Genomic DNA, 26,341 nt, shown 5'->3' on the forward strand with positions numbered 1-26,341 from the left:
GATGCCTGGTCAAAGACAAGCGAGGAAAAGTTATATCCATGCAAAGGACAGTGTATTCAGAAAGTGCAGTCAGTTCCTACAATGCGTTACTGCGCAGGCGAATGGCTAATTCAAATGATAAGGGCCACTCCCACAGATTGTATCCAGGTTACACAAATACCTCTAATGTGTACTGATATCTTTTCTTGCGCTGTGTAAAACAAACACACCCAGCTCTGTGTGCCCCCGGATGGTCCAATGGGGAGCTTAATTTTTACGAGCGGTTCACCTAGGAACTGGGATGCACTGCTTTGGAATTTCACAGCCACCAAAGAAGTTTAGCGCAAGAGGGGGAAAGTACTGATGCAAATAAGACTTCTCTGCTTTCGGTTAGTGTTTAATGACCGTTGAATTAAAACAGTTATTTTGACCTTTTCCAATAAAAACTATCTAGTTTTTGTCCGTCTACAGTTTAATTTGACAAGAATCCACTGCAATAGGCAATCCCCCCCCTTTCCAAAAAAAAACACAAAAAACGCGTCTTTCTCGTTATGCGTAGCTCACTCTTCTTCCAGATTACCTGCTGCTTTAATCTTGTCGGCTAAAACAATAGGCTACACACAGGCACGACAGTCATGCCCTGGAGCCCCCACCTCTCCGCCTCAGTTATCAGGAAAAGCTAGCTGGTGTGTGAGCAATCAGACGGAGAGAAAGGAACCGCCTATGTGGCTGTAAAAAAAAAAAGTTCTTCCTACCCCAGAGGGTCAAAGTCTGTACAAAAGCAACAATAGACAGCGCTTACCCTAAATAAGACGGCTTTCCGGGTCACGTCAACGCATCCAAGCTCCCACCCAAGCACCATGGAAAAGTGTCCGAGATTAAGGTTTTTGTTTCTTCTTCTAACGGTGAGTACGACTTTTACGCATTACGCCGCGCTTATTCCAGTAGGACTAACGGGTTTTTTTTTTAGCAGGTGGTTGTTGGTTGCGAGTTTAATACTGGTGTTAAGTTAATTCAAGTGACTTTATGTCGTACCGTATGGCTACAGATGCGACTTGAGTTTACGCGTGTAAAATTGTACGGAACTTTTCTACCCTAGTTTTTTCCTGCTGATGCGGAGTGGGTCATCGCTCCCAGAAAGCTGTACGAGAACCATGACTACACGGGATTGGAATACATTGCCAGAGTATGTACTTTTGCTTTGCTAATGTTTTACAGGCTGTTTTTATAATGTGTTTGGTCGATTAAAATCATACTAGTAAAAAAAAAGGAGTAAGGGTTAGACGTTTCTGTCAAATGCGTAAAGTGACTTTATTGACAGTTAACACAACTGTAAATTAAGTTACAACATTGTGGACATTGTTGCTAGCTTCACTATTTTATTATTAGGAACATTATGATTATTTTATTATTGGTTTCGCTTCATATTAAGGTCTGCTTGTTAAGTATTAATAAGGAAATAATAAGCGTTAGTATTCGCAAGTTATGGTGCGTCCACACCAAACACGTTTTGGGCGTATTATTCGTGGTCTGTTAGTGTATTCATAGATAATACTATAATAAGCAGCTTATTAATATCTATACAAGCATATTATTCATTATCAATGCTTATTAATATCGTATTAATACTTAAAGCACACACTTTAATATAAAGCATGACCTTATCTATTATTATTATCTGGTAAATTATTGCCTACATGACAAGTGTGCCAGGCTGTTGTGTTTGAATTATTTGAGCAATAGTTATTTAAAAATTCTCCCCAAATGCTCCTTCATTATGTTTATTATTATTATTATTATTATTATTATTATTATTATTATTATTATTATTATTATTATTATTATTTATTATTATTATTATGTTTATTATTATTGTGATTATTATTTTTATTTATTATTATTATTATTATTATTATTAATTTAATTACATACCATTTTCACAAGAAGTTAAATATCTCATATTTTCAACTGCCGGCACCTCATTTAATCTGCAATCTTCACCTCTTTACACCCGCCTTAACCAGGCACATTTTCTCCAGTTCGGCTTTACCCAAATCTGAAAGGTTGTTGACCTGAGACTTTACAGCCTATAGCCTCATTTGAAAGTTGTTTTTGTTGCCAAGTTTTTTGTTTGGTTTTTCAATGTGTTTTCATTGCGCTTTCATCACAATTTCATCAAGTTTTTGTCATGTTTTCGTCACGTTTTCATCGTGTTTAAAAAAAAAGAAAAAAAGAATTGCGCCCGAAACGAAAATGAAACAAACAAATGTGACAAGAATGCAACAAAACAACAAAAAGGTGGAAGAAATGTGGCTAAGACCCTACAAAAAGCCAAATCGATTCAAACAAAACAAGGAAGAAGCTCAGATGAGTTTTGTAGGCCTTAGCTTTCAAATGAGGCGTCACACTGGCCTATAGGCTGTAAACTACCAGGTCAAGAAGCTTTAAGATTTGGGTATAGCCGAACTGGAGAAAATATTCTTGTTTATGAGTTATGATGGGTGTGTAAGGGGTTAAATGCAGGTTTGTAGACTTTTTACTTTGGAAAATACAAAAGTTTGCCTCATGTTCTGTCATGGTGTGTTAATAAGGAATGTACTACGGCCATGTACCATAGAACACGTGTTAGGACGAGGTGCAGCTTGTCTGAATCTATGAGAGATGTTTAGTGCATTTCATCACACCAGACAAGAACATCTGTACAAAAGCCTTGCATAACTCTGCAAAACGTTATTTTCCATCAGATTCGCTCCGATAAGGAAAACTTCACAAAAGTCATATACTCGCTGCATGGACCCGGTGTTGACGAGCCCCCACGGAATATATTCGGCATCAATGGTGACAGCGGATATGTTAAGATCTACGCCATATTGGACAGAGAGGAAATTGCCTCCTATCAAGTAAGCAAGCGCCGTCATGTAAACACAAAGCCGCCACAGAAAAGGTGTACAATTCTACTTCTTGTGTTAGTTGCGAGGTGTGGCGACATTCATCAACGGGACCCGCGCTGAAACCGACATTCCTCTCCCAATCACCGTTTTGGATGAGAACGATTGCACTCCGGTGATAACACTGCAGACGGGCTCCGTTTCGGAATCAAGTGCGGTCGGTAAGAACAGACCCTGTTGAAATCTGGCGGTGCGTCATTCGGTGCGTGCCGGTTGCAGTCATTTTTTTGATTTTTGTGTTTATTTATTTTTAAGGGACTGTCGTGATGAAGGTGATTGCCACGGACGGCGACCAAGCCAACTCTATCCACTCGCAGATGTTTTACAGCATAGTGCAGGAGAGCAATTCTGGAGGGATGTTCTTCATAAACTCTCAAACCGGAGAAGTCATAGTGCAAAGGAACACGCTAGATAGAGAGGTCAGCTTCTTCTTATACACACAGCAAGAATTGGTAATGGTAATGTGAAGGTCTTGCGCATTGGTTTATCTGCTTCTCCTCTGCAGACACAAGATACATACAAGCTCACAGTGAGAGCGGCTGATTTGAATGGCCAAGCCGGAGGAAATGTGGGAATGGGGCAAATCGAGATCAAAATTTTGGATATAAACGACAACATCCCCACTCTGGAAAGGGATTCTGTAAGTCACTTTTTTATGGATGTATTGTCATTTTTCAGTGTGCTCTGTTAATGCTTGTGTGTGTGTCCAGTATGTGCTTTCCAAACCGTTACGTTAAAGGCGCACAATGCAACTTTTTATGTGAAAAAAAAAGTTTATACTTGTGTGTAGATGACCTTGTAGAGACCTAGCGGCTGTATGACTGATCAGCATGGCACCTTTACTTTCCATCACAGTGGTCTCTAGGACATTCCAGGATCAATCGTTTGGAAGGTTTTCTGGTGAGAGGGTCCGTTAGCATTGAAAACCTTCCAAACAATTGATCCTGGAGCGTCCTAGAAACCGCCGTGATCGAAAGTAAAGGCGCCATGCTGACCACTCATACAGCCGCTGGGTCACTACAAAGTCAACGCACACACATATTAACTTTATTTATTTATTTTTTTCGCATAAAAAGTTGCATAATGCACCTTTAATATGCTTTAACAGTATCTATCCGGTGATAATTGGATTTACTTTTCTTTCAGTATGAAGCAAGCGTGGAGGAAAATACCATCAATGTGGAAGTGCTGAGAATCAAAGCCATAGACTGGGACGTGATTCACACTGATAGCTGGCTGGCCGTGTACGAAATCACAGACGGGAACCAGGCGGGCTATTTCAGCATCACCACGGACGCCCAGACAAATGAGGGAATTATCATGATTAACAAGGTAAACACAGATTTCCCTATCACATAAATGGTGGTGGTGTTGTAGGTGAAAGACTAGCAGCTACACCTGAAACCTAAAAGGCACGAGGGGCTAAAAATCTAGCCTGACCAGCCAGACTACACACTTTGCCTATCCCGTACAAAGGCTTGTTGTCGTAGTTATCTCTGCTAGCTCCGATGGGGATGATTGACAGGTAAATTAACCAATCAGAGATAAGCATTTGAAACCAAACATGCTGGCTTTTAGGAGTAGGAAGAAGTGAAGAAGAACTAATAATAAACCACACAGGTGAATGAGAAACATTGCCATCTTCGGCCAAATCTTCTCATTAAAGCGACATCGTACAAATTTAGAAGAAGAAGAAGAAATTTGTTTGTATAGCGCCTTTCACAGACATGGTCACAAAGCGCTTTACATGAGACAATTTTACATTCACTCCATACTCATAATTAAATGTAATATAAAATGATTTTCCCTGAGCCGGGTCCATGTTGCTCTAGCTTTTGAACAGAATGTAGGGTATGCTGACTGGCCTGGGAGCTAAAAACCTCCAGCTCACCAGTCCTGGCCAAAACTAGCTCACCCACTGCTCTTGACAGGTTGCCACTGCGGTCATTGAAGGATGGGTTATGCAGAAGGTTACAAAGTTTAAACAGCGAAGTTGCAGTGATGAATGTGTGTGTGTGTTTGTGGTGTGGATGAGTAATGACTAAATACAACAGCTTCTGGAAAAGCCTTTTGTTCCACTACTGCAGTGCATTTGTATTTACAGGCTCTTGATTTTGAGGAGCTCAAAGTAGTCAACCTGGAAGTGTCAGTCCGCAACAAAGCAGAGTACAACTTTGGCAGTTCGGGCTTCACCCCAGGAATGGGAGGGAAAGGATACCCCATTAAAATCAATGTGATCAACCAGAAAGAAGGCCCACGCTTCCACCCAAGTGTCAAAGTGGTGACTATTTCAGAGGACCACACCTTGGTCACACTCAACACAGTCATCAGCAGATATGCAGCTATAGATACCGACACAGGGCTGACTGCTACGAATGTGAGGTATGTGCATAAAACAAATAAAAATGAGGACACCGTTGATGTGGATAAGCTGATATGTTTTGTTTTTTTAGGTATGCAAAAATCTATGATCAAGACAACTGGCTGATTATTGATGAAAATACCGCGGACATTAAGCTGAATAAGTTACCCGACCGCGAGTCCAAGTTCTTGATCAATGGAACATATTATGCCAAAATCATATGCATCACAAATGGTGAGTGACTAAATGAACCGAGACAAGAGAATTTGACACTTTTCCGAGATATGAAATAATTTTGATTTTGCAAGGGGGCGTGACCTAGCCAAGGGTGAAGGAACCTTGTTATGAGAATTTTTAAGATATCATGTGTCCACTACAGTGGGCATTGGAAGGCTAAACTTGTGAAACTGAACCATGGTGGCAAAGTTAGTCTGTGCATCATCACTTGTGTGTTGCTTTGTTGGAATGACACTTCAAAAAGCAGTTTCTCTTCTTGGATACACAGAGGAATGCCCTGCACTTTGTGTACAGGTTTTGCGCTTGATCTTAATCTCTGACACCTTGACGCATGTTTGTCCACCATCTGTGGAAGATGGACGGCGCCAAAGTGTCTCAGTTTTGCATTTGGCTGGGGTTGGCTGGGGTTTACACATAAAATATGCAAACAAAATGTGCTCCACAAAAAGTATTATGCGCTTTTTTTTGCCATAAAATGTGCTCGCATTGATGGCCACCATTTTCCTTGATGAAAAAAAGAAAGTTACCAAAGCCCCACCCCTTCACATATGGTATCATTTAGAAATATCCTCTACAAAGGACACATTTGCATTGCTGGTAGTCAGGAGGATATGAATGTCTCTAGTTTAATGCTGGTGTTAAAAAATTAAGCAGATTGTAGAGACAGGCAGGCCTTTACTTTATCAAATGATGAATTATGAATATAGTTTTCTGCCCAATAAAGATACAAAGACATTGAGAGGTTCAAAGTAGTTCAACAGCCCATAATTACATATTGTAAAAAACTGAGAATGCTAGCATGATGCTACATGCTAACACTAACTACGACTGCTGTTTTTTTTTGCTTGCTAGTTGTATATGTCTCTCCAATCCCCAACACAACTGGGTTAGAGATGTTGGACTAATGGCACCTCTGCTCAATGGTACATTTTTGGAATGATGAGACGTTGGATTAATGGGTTGTCGGATCAATGGCATGGCACGTGATTAATACGTTTACGTACATTCCTCCAGAAAACTTCTAAATCGAGGGAAAAATGGTGTTTCCCAAAACATACTTCCTTCCCCCTCGGCGAGGCCACGTCCCCTTGTATGGTGCAATGCCGTCTGTATCTATCCAGTAGTAGTGAAAAAACAGCACTCGAAGCTAGTGTTTAGCATGGAGCTAATGCTAGCATTTTGGTTAGCATTGTCAGTTATTTAGGCTATGGGCTGTTGAACCACTTTGCTCCTTTCTGTGTCCCTGGATCTTTATTTAGTAGAAAATGTATTGATAGTTCAATATTTGTGAAAGTTGTGGTAGAGTAATGGGTGAAATGTTCTTTTTCCTCTTTGTTTTCCCCCCTGCCAGCTTCTGTATCTATAGAATCCATAGGTTTCCATCACATTTGGAGGACTTTTGATCAAGCAATTTTATTTTCAAATATCTAACGAGGTTGTTCAATTAAACTAAACTGTTGTGTGGTCATGTGAATTGTTGTAATAGTTGCTATAGTAGCATATTTGAACACCTTTCCTTCTACACAAACTTCATGGTACAGTAGAACAGTATTTTTGATGTATTTATTTATTTTTTAGATTCTCCTTCCAAAACGGCCACTGGAACCATTGCCATTCAAGTGGAGGACTTCAATGACCACTGCCCACACCTGACCACCACCACACAGACCCTGTGCTTTGAGGACACTGCCGTTTACGCCACTGCCTTTGACAAAGATGAATTCCCCAACTCAGCACCTTTTGACTTCACGGTGATCGACTCAAAAAGTACAGGAAAGTGGACTGTGGAGCCTCTCAACGGTGAGTACTACAAACCACCAACACCAGTTCAACAGGTTAAATCACGTTTGACGATAGTGGTTCGTGTCTGGCGGTAATTGTCTGGCAAGGTTTACAATCAATGACAGCAGGACTCAGCACCTCTCCACCTGGCTGTGATAAATGAAGCTGGGAACATTTGACTCAATGAATACACTCTATCATTAATTTTTATTACTGTAGGAAGTTTTGTCATTGGTGAACCATTCTGGTGTCTACTGGGAGACTTAGGTCATGTTTTTCCAATTGTCCAAAACAAAGTGCGACAAAAGCCAAATCGGAGTTTTAAAATACGAAAAGCACTTTTTGCTTTTGTTTGTTTGTGCTTCTTCTAATCATGTGTTTATTGGTTACTGTTAGCCACAACCAATATGCCCCGCCTACACCATGTTGTAGCTGTGCCATGAACTGTTTAAATCTTTGCTGGCCAAAAAAGCATAGACGAATGGACATTGTGTCGCTATTAGCTAATGAAGCCAGATGAAAGTGGGGCAGGCTGCGGAAGTTCCTTGCTCTTTCCATTGAAACGTTTTTGCACCCTCTTTACGTCATTATTAAACACCGGCTTGTCATTCATAAACCCATGTTTTTTTTTTCTTCACCTTATTCATAACATAGGAGCCCCACTAACCCAGCCAAATTGCTAGCTTGAATGAGCTTCAGTTAGCCCGCGCTGAACGCTATGGGGAAAGCCACCATCACTTAGTCCATTGATATTCTAGTCCTTATCATATATTTCACGCCACTTAGCACTTCACAAAATATCTGACCTTCCAATTGCCACCAGGCTTAGGTCAAGATTCAAATTTCTAACTGGATATCTGAATCAGAAAAAAAGATCCTATATGCAATACATTACTGAAGCATACATTGAAATACAAAAAATAAAAGTGTATATTTGTGGCTTTTTAAAAATTGTTCAGGAATTTTGAGTGTAAAGTATTTTTTTTTCCCTTTTCCTTTCATTTTTTTTAGAGACCACCGTCATTTTGCGTGACCACGCCCATCTGTGGCCCGGTGTCTACAAGGTGGCGCTAGAAATCAAAGACCAGCAGGGCAAAGCTTGCGGCGAGGTGGAGGTGATGGACGTTGTCGTTTGCACGTGCAAAGAGACTGTCAAAACATGTGTTCGCAGCAACAAAACCGTTGAGTTCGGCCCCTCTGGGATCCTCATGATGCTGCTGGGCCTGCTGCTACTTCTGTGTGAGTAACTGGTGATTTTTTTATGAGAAATATTTTACTTTCCCTCCCTCACAACAGACCGTGCGTGTTGTAACAAGGAGTGCAATTAAATAGGGAGGGTCAAAGGTGGGACTGAAGGTAAAAGTCAGCTGTGGTATGCACAGCTGACTCTTTTTCTTTTCAAGCACTGATCACTATTACAAATTCAGTCCTTGTCACCTCACATGCCTCCTTTTTGACCAAATTAAAGTGGTTAAATCCTGGTTATTTAACTGAATGTTCAGAAAGTCCAGTAGTTAGGTGTTTTTTTGTTGGATTTTTACCCACTGTTGTAGGAAGTACTTTTGCTTGGCTTGAAAACAGGAAATTGAGCAAAGCTTTAATATGAATATTGTCTTTCTTTTTAGTGCTGCCACTTCTGCTGCTGTTCTGCTTGTGTGGAGGTGCTGGAGCTCTGGGAGATTTCAAGGCAATCCCGTATGATACAAAACAACAGCTTATTTCATACCACACGGAGGGACAAGGAGAAGACAAGGTGCTCGATTTATGTTCATGTTTTGAATTGCAAATGAAAGGTTTTCCGCTAGAATGTCCCTTTCTCTACGATTTGCACATCAACAAATATGACACTCTTTGGTTATCTGAAAATCAGCAATTGCATTTTTTTTATAGGAAGTTCCCCTGTTCCCTTCCTTTGTGGAAGTCGATGGTGTGATTGCTAAAGATGTAAACAATCTGTCTGGTGGTGCCGCTCTGGGTGCCGGCACAGGAGGAGGAGGAGGATTCGGATTCGGTGGCGGCATGCAAACCTCTACATGGACGGAGAACCAATACAACCAGTACAGTTACTATGGGGGACAAGGACAAAGGGACTACATGCAAGGAGGCACATTGGGCACATTCACGGGACAAGAGCACTACCTGGGCCAAAGTGGCGTCGGGGCCTTCGATGGCATGGCACTCTCTGAGGAGTTTTTGGAGGATTACTATTTCAGTGTGAGTACAAATAAAAGGAAAGGTTGATTGTAGTTCGGGGAAATGTATTACTAAAGGCGTTGACAAAGTTGATAACAACATTTTGAAATGCAGCTTATTACACAGTGAAGTAAAAACAAATTTCACAAACTACAAAATAATTACAAAATGCAATTATTGTTGTTATTTTTTTGTTCACTTTATTTATTTATTTATTTTCCTTTCTTTTGTCTGTAAATGTTAAATTGTTCGATTCCCATTCCCGTTTTTCAAAGAGATGAGTTCATAAACAGGTTTCTCAATTTTCAGGTTCATTTTCTGGATCACTGTCACTGATCACTGCTTGTCTTTGACCAAAAATGACCTTATGATTAGTGTCTTTTCACAAATGTCTATTATTACAACGGGAAAACGAAAAACAATTTAATTCCACTACCTGACACAAATGTCAGTTACAGCCACACGCTCACAGTAAGACTCAGTACGTAGCTTGAAGGTATAAGAATTTTGACGTGGTTCACATAAAACTAAAATGCATTTGACAATTATACCTGTCTTGCCTTAATCCTCAATACTTGTTGAGGATTAAGGACTACATAAACCTGTAAACCTGCTCTGTCATTGTGTCAGAACAGTCACCTCAGCTTTTAGCTTGAGCCCTCCACTTAGCGCCTTTGTCCACAAATGCAAAAGTTGGTGGTACAACTGATGTGTCCTTGGGCAAGAGACTGAGTGCAGTCTGGCAATAGCTTTGCACTGTTGACTGTGTAGGAGGAAAAAACTGAATTCCATTGCGCTGCGCTATGGATTTAATTTCAATTGAATGCTTGAAAGTGATTTTTACACATTTGCTTGTTCTGGTCCACAGAAGGTAAACCATGAATCGCAGCAGTCCCAGTTGAAGGATGGCTTCCAGGTGTACGACTATGAGGGCCAGGAGTCGCTGGCCGGGTCGGTGGGCTGCTGCAGTCTGCTGGAGCAGGACAACGACCTCTCTTTCCTCGACGACCTCGGGCCCAAGTTCAAAAAGCTGGCGGAGATCTGCCAGGGCTCCGCCATCGTTACCGAGACTGTGGACACTGGGCTAAGCATCTTTCCTCCCAGACCCGTGTCTCCCGTCGTACCCTCCACGCACACACACTTCCACACGCACTCCGAAACCATCCGGGACAGGGAGAGGGTTAATCTGAGCTCCTCCCACACGAACTCAGGATCCTCCACTCTGATCCAAGAGCGGCTGACGGAGAGGAACGTCCCCAACATGCACGTGCAGGTGCCCACCCAGACCCTGCTCATCCAACAGCCGCCCATGTACTACGCCGCCGCGCCAATGTACGTGGTGGACCCCAACCCCAAGCCGCAGGTGGTGCTGGTGGCCGGGGCTTCGCAGCAGGGGCAGTTGGGGCTGACCCAGGGGCTGGTGCAGGTGGGGGGTCTCCAGGGGTCTCAGGGCGTGGTCTTGGTAGACAGACAGGTAGGATCGATATCAGCGGGGCAGGTGGGGCTGACCCAGGGGCTGGTGCAGGCGGGGGGTCTCCAGGGGTCTCAGGGCATGGTCTTGGTAGACAGGCAGGTAGGATCGATGTCAGCGGGGCAGGTAGGGCTGACCCAAGGGCTGGTGCAGGCGGGGGGTCTCCAGGGCTCTCAGGGCGTGGTCTTGGTAGACAGACAGGTAGGATCAACGGTGGCAGGGGTGGCTCAGGCCAGCTCTTCCAGGTCCCAGCGTGTCATCGTGGTGGAGGAGGGGTCGGTGAGAGAGCAAGGCGCGCAAGGCTTCACTCACTCACAGCTGGGGTCGACAGGGCAGGCGCTGGAGGGCACAGGTCAGGAAGCGGTTAGCGTCGTTGAGAGTAGGGTCGGCTCGACTGGCTCCTCCGGGTCGATCGAGAACCTCGGTCTGACATCTGCATCCAGGGCGCAGGGGAGTCAGAGAGTGGTTGTGCAACATAAGAAAGTCTCAATCACTGAATCTAGAGAATCTAGAGCTTGAAGTTCCGTTTGTCTGTCCACAGCGTCAGCCTGTTTTAATGTGTCCTAGTTTGTTTTAGAATGCTACTTTACTGGCTGTGCACTGTTTTCCTGTTCCCATTTGCTATTTGTTTTTGCCAGCCTTGACTTGCCACAGTCACCAGCAGTATTGTTGTTCCAACTGGCTCAGACAGTGGAGGACATTAAAGAAGAAAGACTGAGCTACCCTTGATTTGCCCTTGTAATTAACCTGCTTGCCTCCAACAAAACACTGTGCTCTGCTCTCTGTAGTGTTATGTGGCGCCCACATAAACAGAGGGGTCAGGCCTACAGCACAGCATTCTAAATAGACCATTTCTTCCATCGCACACATCTCCGACTCACCCCACACTTTGATCTATTGTGTTGGAAGCTCAATCTGCTGCTTTGAAAATGCAACAGTGCTGGTACTGTTTTAACTTGTTCTAGTTTAGAGCAGACTAATATTACACATGTTTGGAATATCGCTTTTCGATTTTGGAATTACTCAAGCACAAATGTATGCGACCTATTTGCCACATGATTTGTTTTCCAAAGCACTTTTCCAAAAGGATTTTGAGTGATGGCTTTTAACAACATCTCTTTTTCTCTCACTGTAAATCTTCAAGCTTAACCAAGAGTATTTTTGCACAAATGAATAACAATCACTAACTATGTGATCAATACCAAAAAAATAAATAAAACTGACACAATTGTAGTATTCCGGGTATTGTTGTATCTGCTGTTGCACTCATTTGTAAAATACTATGTTTTTGTAGTTGTGCGAATATATTGGATCAGGCCGGATTTGTTTTGTATATGTGTGTACTTTATGGGATTTACTATCAGATTGAATAATTTGTGTTCGGTTGTGAAACTCCAGATTTGGGAATGATGTTTTTTTTATGAATTGCTTTGAAAGAAAAATATATTAAAACTGCAATCATTTTGAGATGTTTCGTATTTGTTGTTCAAGTACATTTTTAGACAGCGACAGACAGCGTCAAAACATTACAAAGTAGGTCAGTCAGAGCTGACAGGTATAATATTTCTAAGCTGTCGGTGTGTCCTGGGGTATGCATCACTTACATCTAGTTATCTTTCAAATAAGCATAGACGGTTAGACTGTGAGTGACCTGCAGGCATACGTCCCAATGATTTAAGACAGTCGAGAAGTAAGAGAGCATATTTTCCCATATACATATACTTTCAACACAGTGTAACCTATTTTTATATATATATTTACTACTGTTGTGTATGTGTACTTGAGTAGCATTTTATCACTTATTTTATTTGACACTTTGTTGATAATGTGCATTAACCTAATAAACTATTTAGACACTAATATGTCAAAAATAAGCCAGAGTGTTATTTTACCTGTTGCTAGGGTTAGGGTTAGGTTCAGGGACGGCAAATGTGCTCTAAGTTGAGATTCATTCATGCAGATCTTACACATATTTTTAGAACTTAGAAGGTTTTAACTTTCAACTGAGGTATCACACTGGCAAAAAGGCTGTAATGTCTCTTGTCAATATGCTTTACCCTAAGCCTCGCCCTAAGATGGCAGATAACAGGTGAAAACTGCCTCCTACCTGCTGTGAGTAGGTCAGGTGTCATGGAGCTATAGAATGACTGAGGGTATAGCCATTCTGCCCTTTTTCCATCACTTAACTCTGTGCTCATAACACAACTCAGCTCTACGGGTGAAATCTCATTTTTCCGGTTTGTTTCAATTGCCTCTGTTTAAGAATTATGTGATGGAAAGAAAAAATAACAACATTTTTCCTGGATCCATCCTTCAACCAGAGGCAAGAGAACCTGCTCCCATATGGTGGCTAAAGTAGTGTTGGTTAAAATTCTAATATATTCTTTATTAGTAGTTTTTTTTTAAAGCCACACCACGTAGAATTTTACCCAATTCATAAAATTGAAATGCAAGCATTTATTTTATGACAGCTACTTTCATCATTAAAAAATACCTCATAAATGTAGAAACAAACATGCTTTTGTTGTGAGCGGGTCGACCTCTCCTTAGACATGGCTCTATATTTACCAGGAGTGGATATGCCTCCAGCTCGTCTCCATGGAGATGTCGACTAAAGGCGTCAGAATTTGAGATTTAAACAGGTTAGGTCCTCATCCAAATCCATTCTTTGATTACCCCTTGTAGTGATTTCACCTTCTATGTTGAGCTTTTTTTTAATTTTTTTTATATATATCTTTATTTGAATTGGGACAGTGCACATTAATCAACATGTGTTTCTTCAACATGTAAATGTGCCGGAGTTAGCCATGTAGGCTAATTTTCATTTGTAGTCCCATGGCAGGTTGATGTCATGACAGGACAAACACAGGCACAAACATACAGCAAAAACACCATCACAGAGACATAAAAAGACAGTGAATGATGAATGATAACATTAAATATGTAAAAAATAGGTAAATTCACAGATAAAAGATCAGAAAGGGACAAAACACAAAACACCACAATCTTCCACACAGCAAGACATGTATCAGTGGTTGGTGACTCTAGACCATGTTGTGTTCACATGTCTGACTGTCCAAGAGCCACTTCTTCACAGAGTTTCTAAAAGTGTGGAATGAGGTGCTCATTAGCTGCATGTTTTGTGTTGATGGCAACAGTATAGTCCATAATGTCATTTTAAAGTAATGTGTTTGTATTACATATTACTGTTTCACATTTTTCCCCTCCTGGAGCTGCCACCTTAACATAGGTGGAGAGGTTTGAGCGCCTGTTGTCGGGGGCTTCGTGCCCCTGGTAGGGTCTCCCAGGGCAAACTGGTCCTGGGTGACGGGTCAGACAAAGAGCGGTTCAGAAGCCCCTTTTGAGAGACCAACAGGCCCGGTTAGAACCAAGAGGCCGTCCTTCTGTGGACCCACCACCTGCAGGAGGAGCCACAGGGGCTGGTGCAATGTGACTTGAGCAGCTCCAACAGCTGCCCCCACGACCCGGCAACGGAAAAGTGGAAGAAAATGGATGGATGGATGGATGGATGGATGTTTCACATTTTACTATATTACTGTGGAGTTACACTACTTTGAGTTTCTTCTGAGTTATTTTTGGCAAAAATAAACTGAAAATAGTAATATTACCAGTGAGCAAAGGTGCAGTCAAAGATTTCCTTTTCCTTCTTTATCCCCATTCTCTTGAGTTTTGTTTTGACGACATTAGCTACATGCTGCTGCAGATTTACACCAGTGTCCAACTTGATTTGGTTTGCTGCTTTATTGGGGGGGGGGGGGGGGTTTGCCAGTTTTTCATTTGTCCATCAATGCAAACCATTTGAATGCACTTGTACCTTGTAATGACAAATACATTACTTTATTTAGTCAAGTATTATGACATATTCCTTAGTTACTGAAAAAAGTAATATATTTTTGTAACTCCTTGTTTTTGTAATACCCCCATCAGACATATGTATCTGTATATCTTCAGCAGAAAATGGTGGCTCATTTCCACTCCGCTGCATCCCCTGTGTGTGAGTGGCGATGATGTGTGTGCTGACACGGGGAAATTCTTGTCTTGACAGCCGTGACATGACCAGGGTGTGTCCACATGTGCAACTCATTGACAGCACACAGCCCATAGAGAGGAGAAGAACTGATTACCAACTGTCTCCAAGCCTCCCCACAGTGTCACTGATTTCCACATCTCTGCTAAGTCGACACACGCTGATGGATATGTGTTTTCAATGCAGGTGTCAGCTTTGTCTGGTTGTTGTTTTTTCGCTGTCGTTTTACAGGCAGGTGTATACATAGAATAACAGAGAAGTATTAATATTATTTTCAAAAAACTTGTTTCGTCCAATCTCCCAGCCCCTCACAACCTCACAATCCTCCTTATACTTTTTACACCATGGGATTGGGAGTAAGTCTAATTTTCTGTATAGTGTATGTTTAGATGTGGTTATTAAGATAACTTCTACTTGTTTAATGATTTTTAGCTATAAGATTCATAAGTTTGAGTGCTTTTGCATTTATTTGAATACTACACTTAACTGTTTCAGATATAAATAGGAGTTTTAGGTGATTCCTTTAAGGATTCCTTGCCAAACTCGGGTATAAGAGCAAGGCCCAAGACAAAAGACAAAAGAAAAGTGGTTCCCAAGACAATAATTCGTGTGTCTTGTGTCTTGGGAACAATCATATGCTCACAAGTTATTTGTTTCCAAAAACAATGAAATGTCTTGGGATTGTCCTGATCCCCTTTAACCCACTCCTGAGTTATAGGAGTTATAGAGAGACAGTTGTTTTAGCTATTCCTATGAAGGAGGAAGTTCATTGTAGTTAAGCATTACTTTCTGAGGTCAAGTTTTGCTCTCTGTTGTCTCATAAAGGGAAGTGAAAGTCTTTCTGACCAAAAAACTTGGCTCAAGATCCGTTGTCTCGCCTGTCAGACACTCCTTTCTGTTCAAAAGAACTGTCTGGGCGTCTGCTTAAAGCCAATCATTTCACGATTTTACCCACATCGGTCTTGTAACTGCGTTGTATCTAGCGTTGCTTCGATTGGTTGATACCGTCTGTCAATCGCTCCCACCAGGAAATCGTTGAGATCATGCTTGCTCCCAGACTATATGTCTTTGAAATATCTATGAAAAAGCCTGTAGTTTGGCAGGCCAGGCAACAAAATCTGGCCTTTAGACGTTCCCAAATCCCCCCCCCCCCCCCCCCCCCCCAAAATCAACACACGCTACATTGTTAAGTTTCATTTCTTTATTTTAACACATTATTTGACTGACAGAGAGAGAGCATGTTCACTTAATGTTACAAAACTGTATTGGAGACAAGACACCTGTTGTTTTGGCAAAGCTTGAACCAGTCACTTGTTTACATCGAACATCTTAGCCATGTTGAAATGCCTTTTAGACCTGCGATACAGTTACGCTTTTATAATACTGCACATGGTTTCAATCCACATTTGCTTTTCTATTGCACTGTTCAGAGACACGTGTATGTATTTTGGTGACATTCACAAAGCCGGTAGTTTCTTCTAATCAATGGCGGACCTCAGGGCGAGCCTCCTCCTCATCTTCCATCTCGTCTTCCTCGTACTCGCCCATCTCATCCACGGTGGCGTCTTGGTACTGCTGGTATTCCGAAACCAGGTCGTTCATGTTGCTTTCCGCTTCCGTAAACTCCATCTCATCCATGCCCTCTCCGGTGTACCAATGCAAGAAGGCTTTCCGTCGGAACATGGCGGTGAACTGCTCGGAGATGCGCCTAAACAGCTCCTGGATGGCCGTGCTGTTGCCGATGAATGTGGCGGACATTTTGAGACCGCGTGGGGGGATGTCGCACACCGCCGTCTTAACATTATTGGGGATCCACTCCACGAAATAGCTGCTGTTTTTGTTCTGAACGTTCAGCATCTGCTCGTCGACCTCTTTCATGGACATGCGACCGCGGAAGATGGCCGCCACGGTGAGGTAGCGCCCGTGCCGGGGGTCGCAGGCCGCCATCATGTTCTTGGCGTCGAACATCTGCTGGGTGAGCTCGGGCACGGAGAGAGCGCGGTACTGCTGGCTCCCCCTGCTGGTCAACGGGGCAAAGCCGGGCATGAAGAAGTGGAGGCGCGGGAAGGGCACCATGTTGACGGCGAGCTTGCGCAGGTCGGCGTTAAGTTGTCCGGGGAAGCGCAGGCAGGTGGTGACGCCGCTCATGGTGGCCGAGACCAGGTGGTTGAGGTCGCCGTAGGTCGGGGTGGTCAGCTTCAGGGTGCGGAAACAGATGTCGTACAGGGCCTCGTTGTCAATGCTGAAGGTCTCGTCGGTGTTCTCGACCAGCTGGTGCACGGACAGAGTGGCGTTGTAGGGCTCCACCACGGTGTCGGACACTTTGGGCGAGGGCATGACGCTGAAGGTGTTCATGATGCGGTCGGGGTACTCCTCGCGGATCTTGCTGATGAGGAGGGTGCCCATGCCCGAGCCGGTGCCCCCGCCCAGGGAGTGGGTGAGCTGGAAGCCCTGCAGGCAGTCGCAGTTCTCTGATTCCTTACGCACCACGTCCAGAACGGAGTCCACCAGCTCGGCGCCCTCGGTGTAGTGACCCTTAGCCCAGTTATTGCCCGCTCCGCTTTGACCTATAAGAACACATACAGTACATTCTATTATAAAGGATTATTATTCTTATTTATTATTCACTTTTTAATATGACATGTTATACCATCTCAGCGTTGCATGTACACTACAGGTAAGAAAAGGAAGCAAGGCCAGCTTTTCTGTGTGTTTCCTCCCAGAATGAAAATCACTCTGTAAGCACTTTCTCCTGCTGCTTCTTCAGCGATGAGCACTGCAGCAGCCCCTCAGTGGGATGGATTTCGCTGAGTCACTGCCGGAGCTGTCTCATCCTGACACAGCTGTGTGTGCACAGACAGTAGCTCAACTCTGCAGCCCTCTCGTCCCTGCACTACTGCGTGTACTACAATCACCTACACTAATACTGCATGTACTGCTAGTTAGATTGATCTGCTGCAGTATTGTGGGATCTGACAGAACATGCTGACATACTATGTGAGGTGACATGTTTATTTTGACAAGTTGAGCACGCACTCACCGAAGACAAAGTTGTCAGGGCGGAACAGCTGTCCAAATGGGCCAGAGCGGACTGAATCCATGGTGCCAGGCTCCAAGTCCACCAGGATGGCACGAGGGACATATTTACTTTCTTTGAAAACAACAACAGACAATAGTAGTGTCAGTACTTGTAATGAAATCTCAATGTAGTTTTGAGCATTTCTTTCTGTCTTCCTCTTTGTCTTGTTTTAGGTCAGGTTAGGTGTTGGGTTACTCCCTTAGTCCTAGTTAAGTACTGGTGTCACTCTTCCATCTATTTTGTTCCAGCACGTTCTGAAATATAGTGAAATGTTTTAGACTCACTAGACTCACTGCAGTGAGAATATCATTTTGAGGCCATGTTTATTTGCTGCACTCCCCACGCCTCTAGTCTCAGCCCAGTTATTCAGACGAACCACTGCAAGGATGCTGCACTGCTTATTTTAAACCTGGAAATAAACTGCTGAGGTTAGCAGAGTCCAGTCTCACAGGAAAGTCACCACCTTCTTTCGTATCAAGTGGTGCATGCGAAATGGCTACTTTCCACCGTTCAACATGCAAAAGCCAAACAATAAAGTGCAGTGGGTCGAGTGTTTTTTTTCCTACACGTGTAAGTGTTTGTTGTGGTCGTCTCCACTCTTATGCACAGTGATTTGGCATTGGTTATACACCGGAAACAAACTGCATTCATCAAGCCTTGGCTGTTTTGAGTATTTTGTTTCTGGCTTTATCATGAGCAGTTATCCGACGGTTTTGTGCCTATAATTTTGAAGTTGAAACAGATTTTTGCAATCGCGATGCAGTGTCTTTCGTATTGTGTTCCATGGGCCACTTAAGTAGGCTACTTTGAATCATGATCCTCTGTGCACAGCCAGCGTAATACAAGATACTATGACCTTCAACATGCCACGCCATTAAAGTCAGACAGTGAGGTGGCGCGTTGGTGGTGGGGTAAGGTGGAGGCGACTGCGACTGCAGATACCTGTGCTCCCTGTGGACACACACACAAGAGACAGGGAGACAGTCACAGGCTGGGCTATTACAGCAACTTCACTGTCCTCAATCCTCCCAGTGGCCAGAGAAAAGGCCCAGATGGGTCAGACGTTAACAGCATGAGAGATGGGGTTAGGTCATGCAAAGAACATGATCAGCCATAGAAGCAATGATAGAAGAGCAAACACGTACCAGCGGCTTCATTGTAGTACACGCTAATCCTCTCCAACTGCAAGTCACTGTCACCTTGATAGCTTCCAGTGGGGTCTATGCCATGTTCGTCACTTATCACCTCCCAGAACTGATTGTTGCAAAAAAGTTAAAAGCAATACTTGCGTTACATTCAAGTCAACATCGTTCATTATTCATTAGGAGTTCTTTCTATTGTAGTGCGTAATTGTTTGACGCCTGACTGTGCGCCAATGCCCCGCCCTACAACTGATACAAGTGATTTAAACAAGAACCATGGCTCGTTTTGCTCGTCACGCCGAGTGGCAAACATTTAGGAAACAATTGCTTACAGATTTTGCGCATAATACAAATCATTAACAGTGCCGATACCTTCGCCCCAATCTGATTGCCGCATTGTCCGGCCTGCATGTGCACAATTTCTCTCATGATTGAGCCGCGGTGTTTGGGTAGTCGTCTTGAGTCTTCTCCGCCCGCTGTATCAATGCACTTCTGCGATGCCCAGTAGCCTCCGTTGTCACTGCCTCATTACTGTGGCGCGGAGCCGGTGAGATAGCCCAACGTGCTGCTGTGTTCAGATGACGTCGCAGCATCCTCGCTTTGCCCAGCCAATAGGAGAGCCCCGGTTTGATGCAGTGGTCCTGGTCCACAGAATCGTGCAGTCTCATCAGCCCCCCCTCCCCTCCCCTCTCTACCGTCCTGCATGACCTCACCCCGTCCGAAGAATAAAAAATGCAATCAATGAAAATGGACACGCCTTTGCTTTACTGTTTGGAAGAGAGAAAGGCTCGCCATTTGTGTGCCCTGCCATGAAAAGTGATGAATGTGTAGGCTAAGCCCTGGTTGAACATGAATTGAGCTGAACAAACACGCCTGCCTGGTCCTGCCACCGGTGTCATGGAGGGACCTGCATGCATACAGTGGGGGAAAAAAGTATTTGGCCAAAATCCAATACAATGTCTATGTGAAACTGACCAAATACTTTTTTTCCCCACTGTATCTTGTGAGTGACTAATTCATCTTGTGTTAAAGAATTCCTTCAGTGTAAAAACTCCAGAAAATACACTTCATAAAGATACAATGGAGTTAACCTACCACTTCATCGTTTCACTGCATTCGGCTAATTAGGTCCCTGCAAATGTAGGCTTTTCCTTTCTGCTTACATTCTTTTATTTGCCAAGGTTTAAAACAGCAAATACTCACTTCATCCTTGTGTCAGCCATGTTTAGTGGCAACCGCAAAAACTACTTTAGTTTATCACACTCATGTTTGTTTTAACTCTCCATACAGAGAGCAGGCGACCCCTCCTCATTTTTCAAAACTATATGGCAAGAGACCCAGCCCATGCACTTGTGTCCTCTGTAGTGGACATTGGTCTTGAGTCTGTACGTCAGGCTGTTTACATGCAGTCTATCTGAATCCTATTGTCCCATTGACTTTCCTTCAAAATGGCTGACTTTTCACCAGTGAAATTTTATGGACTCAAAGTTACAGAGAGGCTAGGTTTTGCAATATCAGATAAAGAACCACATCAATCTGTAGAGAAGGGTCTTTTTTTTACTTCTATAATAAAGTTTATACATTTAAGCCCTTTAGAAAAACATTTTCTTTCCATGTCCTTTGTAATGGACATCAGGACTAAATGTGTCTTCAAGTGAAATCTAAATCTCTATGAGGAACTTAGGGTTAAATGAAAATGAGAATGTTTTTGAATGAATGAGTGAAAGGAGAATCAGACTTGGAGCTGTGAGAAGATGAGCTGAAGGTCCAGTGTTGGAACAGAACAGTGGAGGGTCAGAGGAAGCATCAGCTGAGGACACAGCAGGTCTGGGTCTGTGCTAAAGCACTAGTGTCCCGTATGGGGGAATAACTTTTGCATGCATTTATTCAAGAAACTCCAAACCATAATCATAATAACTATAGAGATGATTTTAACTTAATGCAAACCACTTTACTATATTAACTCTCGTAAATGATATTGATGATTCCTTTCACTCAAGTCAATGCCTTTTTTTGTCCAGTTCCCAGGGGGGATTGCACTTTAAAAGCATGAGTTGACAAGTTTCTTACAGCACTACACTGTAGTCATTATTCAATCACTCCACATTTGGTGGCAGACTCTTATTTATCTTGTGTAAAACCTATTCATTCAGCATAAAAACTCCAGAAAATACTTCAAAAGATGCAATACTTGAAAGATAAGGTCTGAGTTAGGCTACAAACAACGTTGTGTCATTGCATTCAGCTAATTTATTTATTTGAGCATACATTTTGCTCAAAAGGAGTGGGCCGAAGCTTGAAGCTTATCCCCTTAAAACCTGAACTAATTTCCCATTATATAAACAAAAATATTATCAGTGTTTTTGCTTTCAAGCTGATGCTAAATTAAGTGGAGATTGTACATTTTTATGTCGCACATAGTATAGATATAGTTTTAGGTATGTTGCAAATCGGCAACAACAGGCATGAATTGTAAATGTATTAAAATGACAAAATGTATTTATTCACAATTATTACAAATGTAAATGTAAAAGATGCACTGAGCACTTGTGTATTCAGGTTAGGATATTAGAACAGTAAACAGAGCTAACGCTTTTCACTAAACACTTGCAAAGTGTTGATTTTGAGCAGCTGATGCCGTCCTGCAGCAGCAGCACTGGTAACAGGAAGGGCATCATGATTTTCAGTAACATCTTCATTACTGCTGTTCCTGTCATCAGTGCCTTCCCTGCTGCTTTCATCACCTGATGTAGGAAGGAGAAAAAAAAGCACTTTATAAAGGTGCAGACAATTTATCAACAAAATATCTACGATTTTTATGACTAATTATTAGATTTTGCTCCCTTTCCTGAGGTTTTATAATAAATTGTACATCAGATACCTCTATTTACCATTACTTATTTGCAAATTATATTATAATTGCACATTATTTTTGGACGTGGAACTCTTGTTTGTGGTCCAGTAGGTCCACCTTGTGGTCGCTTTGCAAACAACACCAACGGTTTAATTTTGTTCTGTGTAAAAAAAGGGATAACTTTTTTTTTATATCCTTGTATGTTATTGTTACAACGATTATAGAATTTCACTAAAATGGCATGTTCTAAAAAACGTTTTAGCACTGTAATACATCTAAATCCTACTAAAATGCGGTCACTGTGGCCACCAGATGGAGCTACTGCAGTTTTCCTTTATGGCCTGATGTTGCCGATTTACAACGTACTGAAATCTTCAAATAACAAAAAAAAAATCCATCACACGAAGTTCATTCCAATCAATAATCTAAAGATGGAAACAAGGAGCTGCTACATAATTTTATTTTAGCACAACTCAATTTAACATTTGAAGATTTCATCAAAGTTGCTGCCTCGATTTGCAGAAATGCTATTTCCGCTAAATAGCTACCATGACCCGCTTCCTTCTCTGACCGGTCCTACGAGAAACTAGTGCTTAGGTACGGCATGGATGTGCGCAAACAGGTATCAAGGGAAAACGTGCGTTATTTTAGCTACAGTCTGGCAAGAAGAGGTATGTTGCCGATTTGCACCAATAGGCGTTAAGGGGTTATGAGTGCCAACTCAATATGATAAAACATTTCATTTCACACAGTACAATCAATGTAAAAACAACAACAAGGAACAATAGCAAAAAAGAAGAAGAACTTGTTACCTTTCAGAACAGCTTATTGACGCAAACCAAACTCATAACCACTGTTTGAACTGTTCACATAATTAACAGAACGAAACACTATTACAAGAACGGTCTTGTTTCCTACAAAGCAAGTAAGCAACCATTAATATGTTTCTTTCAAATGTTTACCAATGTTTTCATGACATCAGGGCACATTAATATACATATATACAGTATTGTACTCCATGTTCTTGTTGCTCCAGTTGTCATTACCATGCTCAGCACAATATTAATCTATGTGCATTTTTTTTAATTATTATTATTAATATATATTTTATTAGGTACAGTGTATGATGTAACCCCTACATTGAGTGGTGCATTAAAAAACTGGGTGTAGAGCGGTCCAGTTGCTCCCCATCAACAAGCCTCTGATTTTGTAGATGATGTTTCTATGCTGTAAAGTGCATTAAAAGATGAGGTTTATGATCCCGTTGGGAGGGGCTCATTCTTTATTTTGTTTTGTGCAATAGAAATGACGTGACCGTTTCAAGCAGTTCCAAACACTCCTTAAGCCTTAATTAATCATTTAATACATTTAATTTAAATTGATTCTACTGCTCCCTCTAGTGGCAACTAATTTCCTCTTTTTTGTACTTTTCCAAATACTTTTTTTGTATATTTATATTTGAACAGGTTGATGTTTGGACATTGTTTCATTTCCATCTCCAAATTATTCCACAATTGCACACCTTTAAGCACTTTTAGAGCTCTGAAGCCGAGGCGTTAAACCTGGGAGACCAATTTCAGCATCACCCACCTCCAACCAGTGATTACTTCCATGAGGGCCACACCTCCACCTCAGCCCATCAGCAGCGCAGAGCCTCGGTCCTGCTTTTAAATCTCTAGCAATCATGGGTCACTTGCTTCCCAGCTATGCTGCAACCCACCTCCACCCCATCTCCACCTCTTCCATCCATGGCTTCTACCTGCTGTATCTTCACGGGTCTCTCAAACCACCACCAGTGTCCAGGCTTCGGGGAAGACATCCCTAACTCCAACCTGTTCAATCATACTGACTTCAGTTCTTACATCAATGTCTACTGCCAAAATCTAATGTTATCTTAATAAATCTTCCTAATTGCTGCTTTTGTCTATCAGAGTCTATCCAGGTTAAATTTCAGTTGCTTGTATTGTCATTTTTCAAAACTACATGTATGTTTATGGCTTATATTTGTATGGCACTTTACAAGCTTGAGTTGACAAGTTTCTCACTGCGCTTCACTGCAGTCATTATTCATTCAGCCCACGTTTGGAGGCAGACTTCCCTTGGATAAACTGGCAGAAGTGAGGCTGCCAAACTATGCCATCAACCCCTCCGCCCCCCCCAACCACTTACTCAGGAGGATTCAAACCTTCAAGTATCAAACCGTACTGCATAGGCCGTTTATTCAAATGAATGACATCAGAGACTCCACAGCTGATCAATAAATAGTGGTTTATTTTAACAACATGTATGGCTTATGTACAAGTGCATTATGAATGTTAAAATAAAAATAAAAACACAAAACCAATCATTCTGGAATTACAAATGGTACAATCAATGATTTTTTTTTTTTTTTACATTCATTCAAGTCTCCAGTGGAGAGTAGTACGGTTAAAAAGAAGCAACCTGAAATGTGTGCGCACTGGGGATTCCAAACCTGTCCAGATCTGACTACCAACTTTTTTTCTCTCTCTTTTTATTTTCTTTTTTTCTCCAGACAACTAATATTTACACTAAATAACCAGCGTCTTCTGCCCCGCCCCCGTAGTCCATAAAAGTTCCTCAACGCTGGTGTCAACATTGCTTAACATTTTTGAATTGAAACCAGACGCTTTACTAAGAAGAATAACGCGACGTTTACCAACCGCTCACGACTGCATGGGCGCTGGTGGTTTTTGTTTTTGTGCTGTTCAAATTCTCCATACTGGTGGTGTTGCACGAGGTTTTTTTTGGTAAAGTTTTAAGATTTTACTTCGCTATAGCACATTGAGACACATAAAGCGACACGAACATCACAGAGTTGGAATTAATGTGAAGCTACTGACCACCGGCAGTAGAATTCTCTTTCGGATTATATGCCACAAAGTTGATAAAAAAAAAGAAAGAAAAAATCCAGTGTCCTGAAGTTAGGTCAACTAAATGTTTCCAAAAAAAAAGAAAAAATAAAGAAAAAAGATCAGGTGTAACGTCGAGATGCACTTCTTTGTCAAGCTGCACTGACAGTGTCAACGCGCATGTGCACATGTCTTTGTCTCTCATTAAAAACGAGTTATTAACGGCTGGTAAACTTTGTCTTGCACAATATTACGTAACTAAAGAGCAGTCGACTCTTTCCTCAGCAACTTTTATGACATTTAAACGGTCATGCTTTCTGATTATTGACAAAACTTGTACTTTTTTTTGTTTTTAAAGCCAATATCTTCAACAGACAGGTATTTAAAGGCAAATTGTTTTAGCAGCTACGTCATTTACTGATTACATGTAGAATACACTGCCTAATTCCACAGTAAAATTTATGAAATCATGTTATTTGCTGAAAAAGCGGAACTCGATGGCTGAATGTAAAATGACTCGATAGTTCTGCGCATGCGCAGGAACGACAAGTAGTGCAACTCGACAAGCCGTCTGTTTCGATTGTACACCGGTTCCTTTTTTTTTTTTTTTTTTTTGCTGTCCAGACAAAATCCAGATCTGACATCACATCATCACAGGGCATTGTGCTTTGAGGCGTAGCAGCTTAGCTATTCACAGATCAGGCTAAAGAATATGACCACGTGTACTCAGTCAAGATGCGGACCGAACCGCACATGTATGTGGCGGCAGATACGCGCGCCCAATGCCCGCGCGTGTCTCAGCTTTTATTGGTGACGTCATCCGTCGATGGTCATATCGCGATCGCCTGATGAATGTGTGTGACGATAAAAAACTTGTAGCTGGATATGGAAGTTTGTTGATTAAAAAATAAGCTTGTAGCATGTCAGTGCATAGCTGACTGGCTAAAAAAAAAACTAAAACAGTTACTTAGGTAAAGCACCTGCCGAGTACCACAAAAGGAACAGCGTATTAGTAAAAAGAAAAAAAAAAAGAAAAAAATCCCTGCAACATACTATGAGAAGGTGAAACGACAAGACAATCCGTTATTGGTTCTATGAATGTACAGTACAGTGTTGTTATCATTGTATACTATCAGAATCATCGCGAGAGGTGGTGTAAACAGTAGCTTTTCAATAACTATACATAGGCTAAAAAACCTGCACGAAATCGCACCATAAAGTTGCACGTACGTCGTATCATCGTTGGCCCTTCATAAAGAAATCCGAATCACCACTTTTACGTGATTTACAGTCACTTAAAGTAGCTGTCACTTCATTTTGCGTCACCATTTTTTTTTTCACCCCCCAACAAAATGGCGGCACCCGATAAAAATGCC

General features: G+C 42.1%; 2 protein-coding genes across 2 annotated transcripts; one reads left to right on the forward strand and one right to left on the reverse strand.

Moving 5' to 3' along the window:
- Positions 1-599: 599 nt before the first annotated feature.
- LOC306972493 (desmoglein-2-like protein) lies at positions 600-12,350 on the forward strand. The gene is made up of 14 exons (XM_079569139.1): positions 600-884; positions 1,079-1,165; positions 2,724-2,879; positions 2,950-3,088; positions 3,183-3,346; positions 3,433-3,567; positions 4,074-4,259; positions 5,032-5,309; positions 5,381-5,523; positions 7,105-7,326; positions 8,320-8,547; positions 8,934-9,061; positions 9,199-9,522; positions 10,370-12,350. The coding sequence occupies exons 1-14, from the start codon at positions 840-842 to the stop codon at positions 11,489-11,491; spliced, it is 3,357 nt and encodes a 1,118-aa protein (XP_079425265.1). The 5' UTR covers positions 600-839; the 3' UTR covers positions 11,492-12,350.
- Positions 12,351-16,203: 3,853 nt separating this feature from the next.
- LOC306972685 (tubulin beta-2A chain) lies at positions 16,204-19,821 on the reverse strand. The gene is made up of 4 exons (XM_079569389.1): positions 19,614-19,821; positions 19,245-19,353; positions 18,061-18,171; positions 16,204-17,587 (listed from the first exon to the last, which is right to left on the reverse strand). Exons 1-4 carry the CDS (start codon positions 19,668-19,670, stop codon positions 16,503-16,505), a joined length of 1,362 nt encoding a protein of 453 aa, XP_079425515.1. The 5' UTR covers positions 19,671-19,821; the 3' UTR covers positions 16,204-16,502.
- Between the last annotated feature and the right edge of the window lie 6,520 nt (positions 19,822-26,341).

This window comes from Gobius niger (genome assembly GCF_951799975.1).
Source record: "Gobius niger genome assembly, chromosome: 13".
Classification (NCBI taxonomy): domain Eukaryota; kingdom Metazoa; phylum Chordata; class Actinopteri; order Gobiiformes; family Gobiidae; genus Gobius; species Gobius niger.

Bases quoted from the DNA above. Each gene is read 5' to 3' on its own strand.
- LOC306972493 (XM_079569139.1), top strand. From the start codon at position 840: ATGGAAAAGTGTCCGAGATTAAGGTTTTTGTTTCTTCTTCTAACG. The intron at 3,089-3,182 runs GTAAGAACAGAC...TTTATTTTTAAG, and splicing joins TTCGGAATCAAGTGCGGTCG to GGACTGTCGTGATGAAGGTG. The intron at 4,260-5,031 runs GTAAACACAGAT...TTGTATTTACAG, and splicing joins GAATTATCATGATTAACAAG to GCTCTTGATTTTGAGGAGCT.
- LOC306972685 (XM_079569389.1), bottom strand. From the start codon at position 19,670: ATGAGAGAAATTGTGCACATGCAGGCCGGACAATGCGGCAATCAGATT. The intron at 18,172-19,244 runs GTACGTGTTTGC...TTGTTTTCAAAG, and splicing joins GTACTACAATGAAGCCGCTG to AAAGTAAATATGTCCCTCGT. The intron at 17,588-18,060 runs GTGAGTGCGTGC...GTGTTCTTATAG, and splicing joins CCCTGACAACTTTGTCTTCG to GTCAAAGCGGAGCGGGCAAT.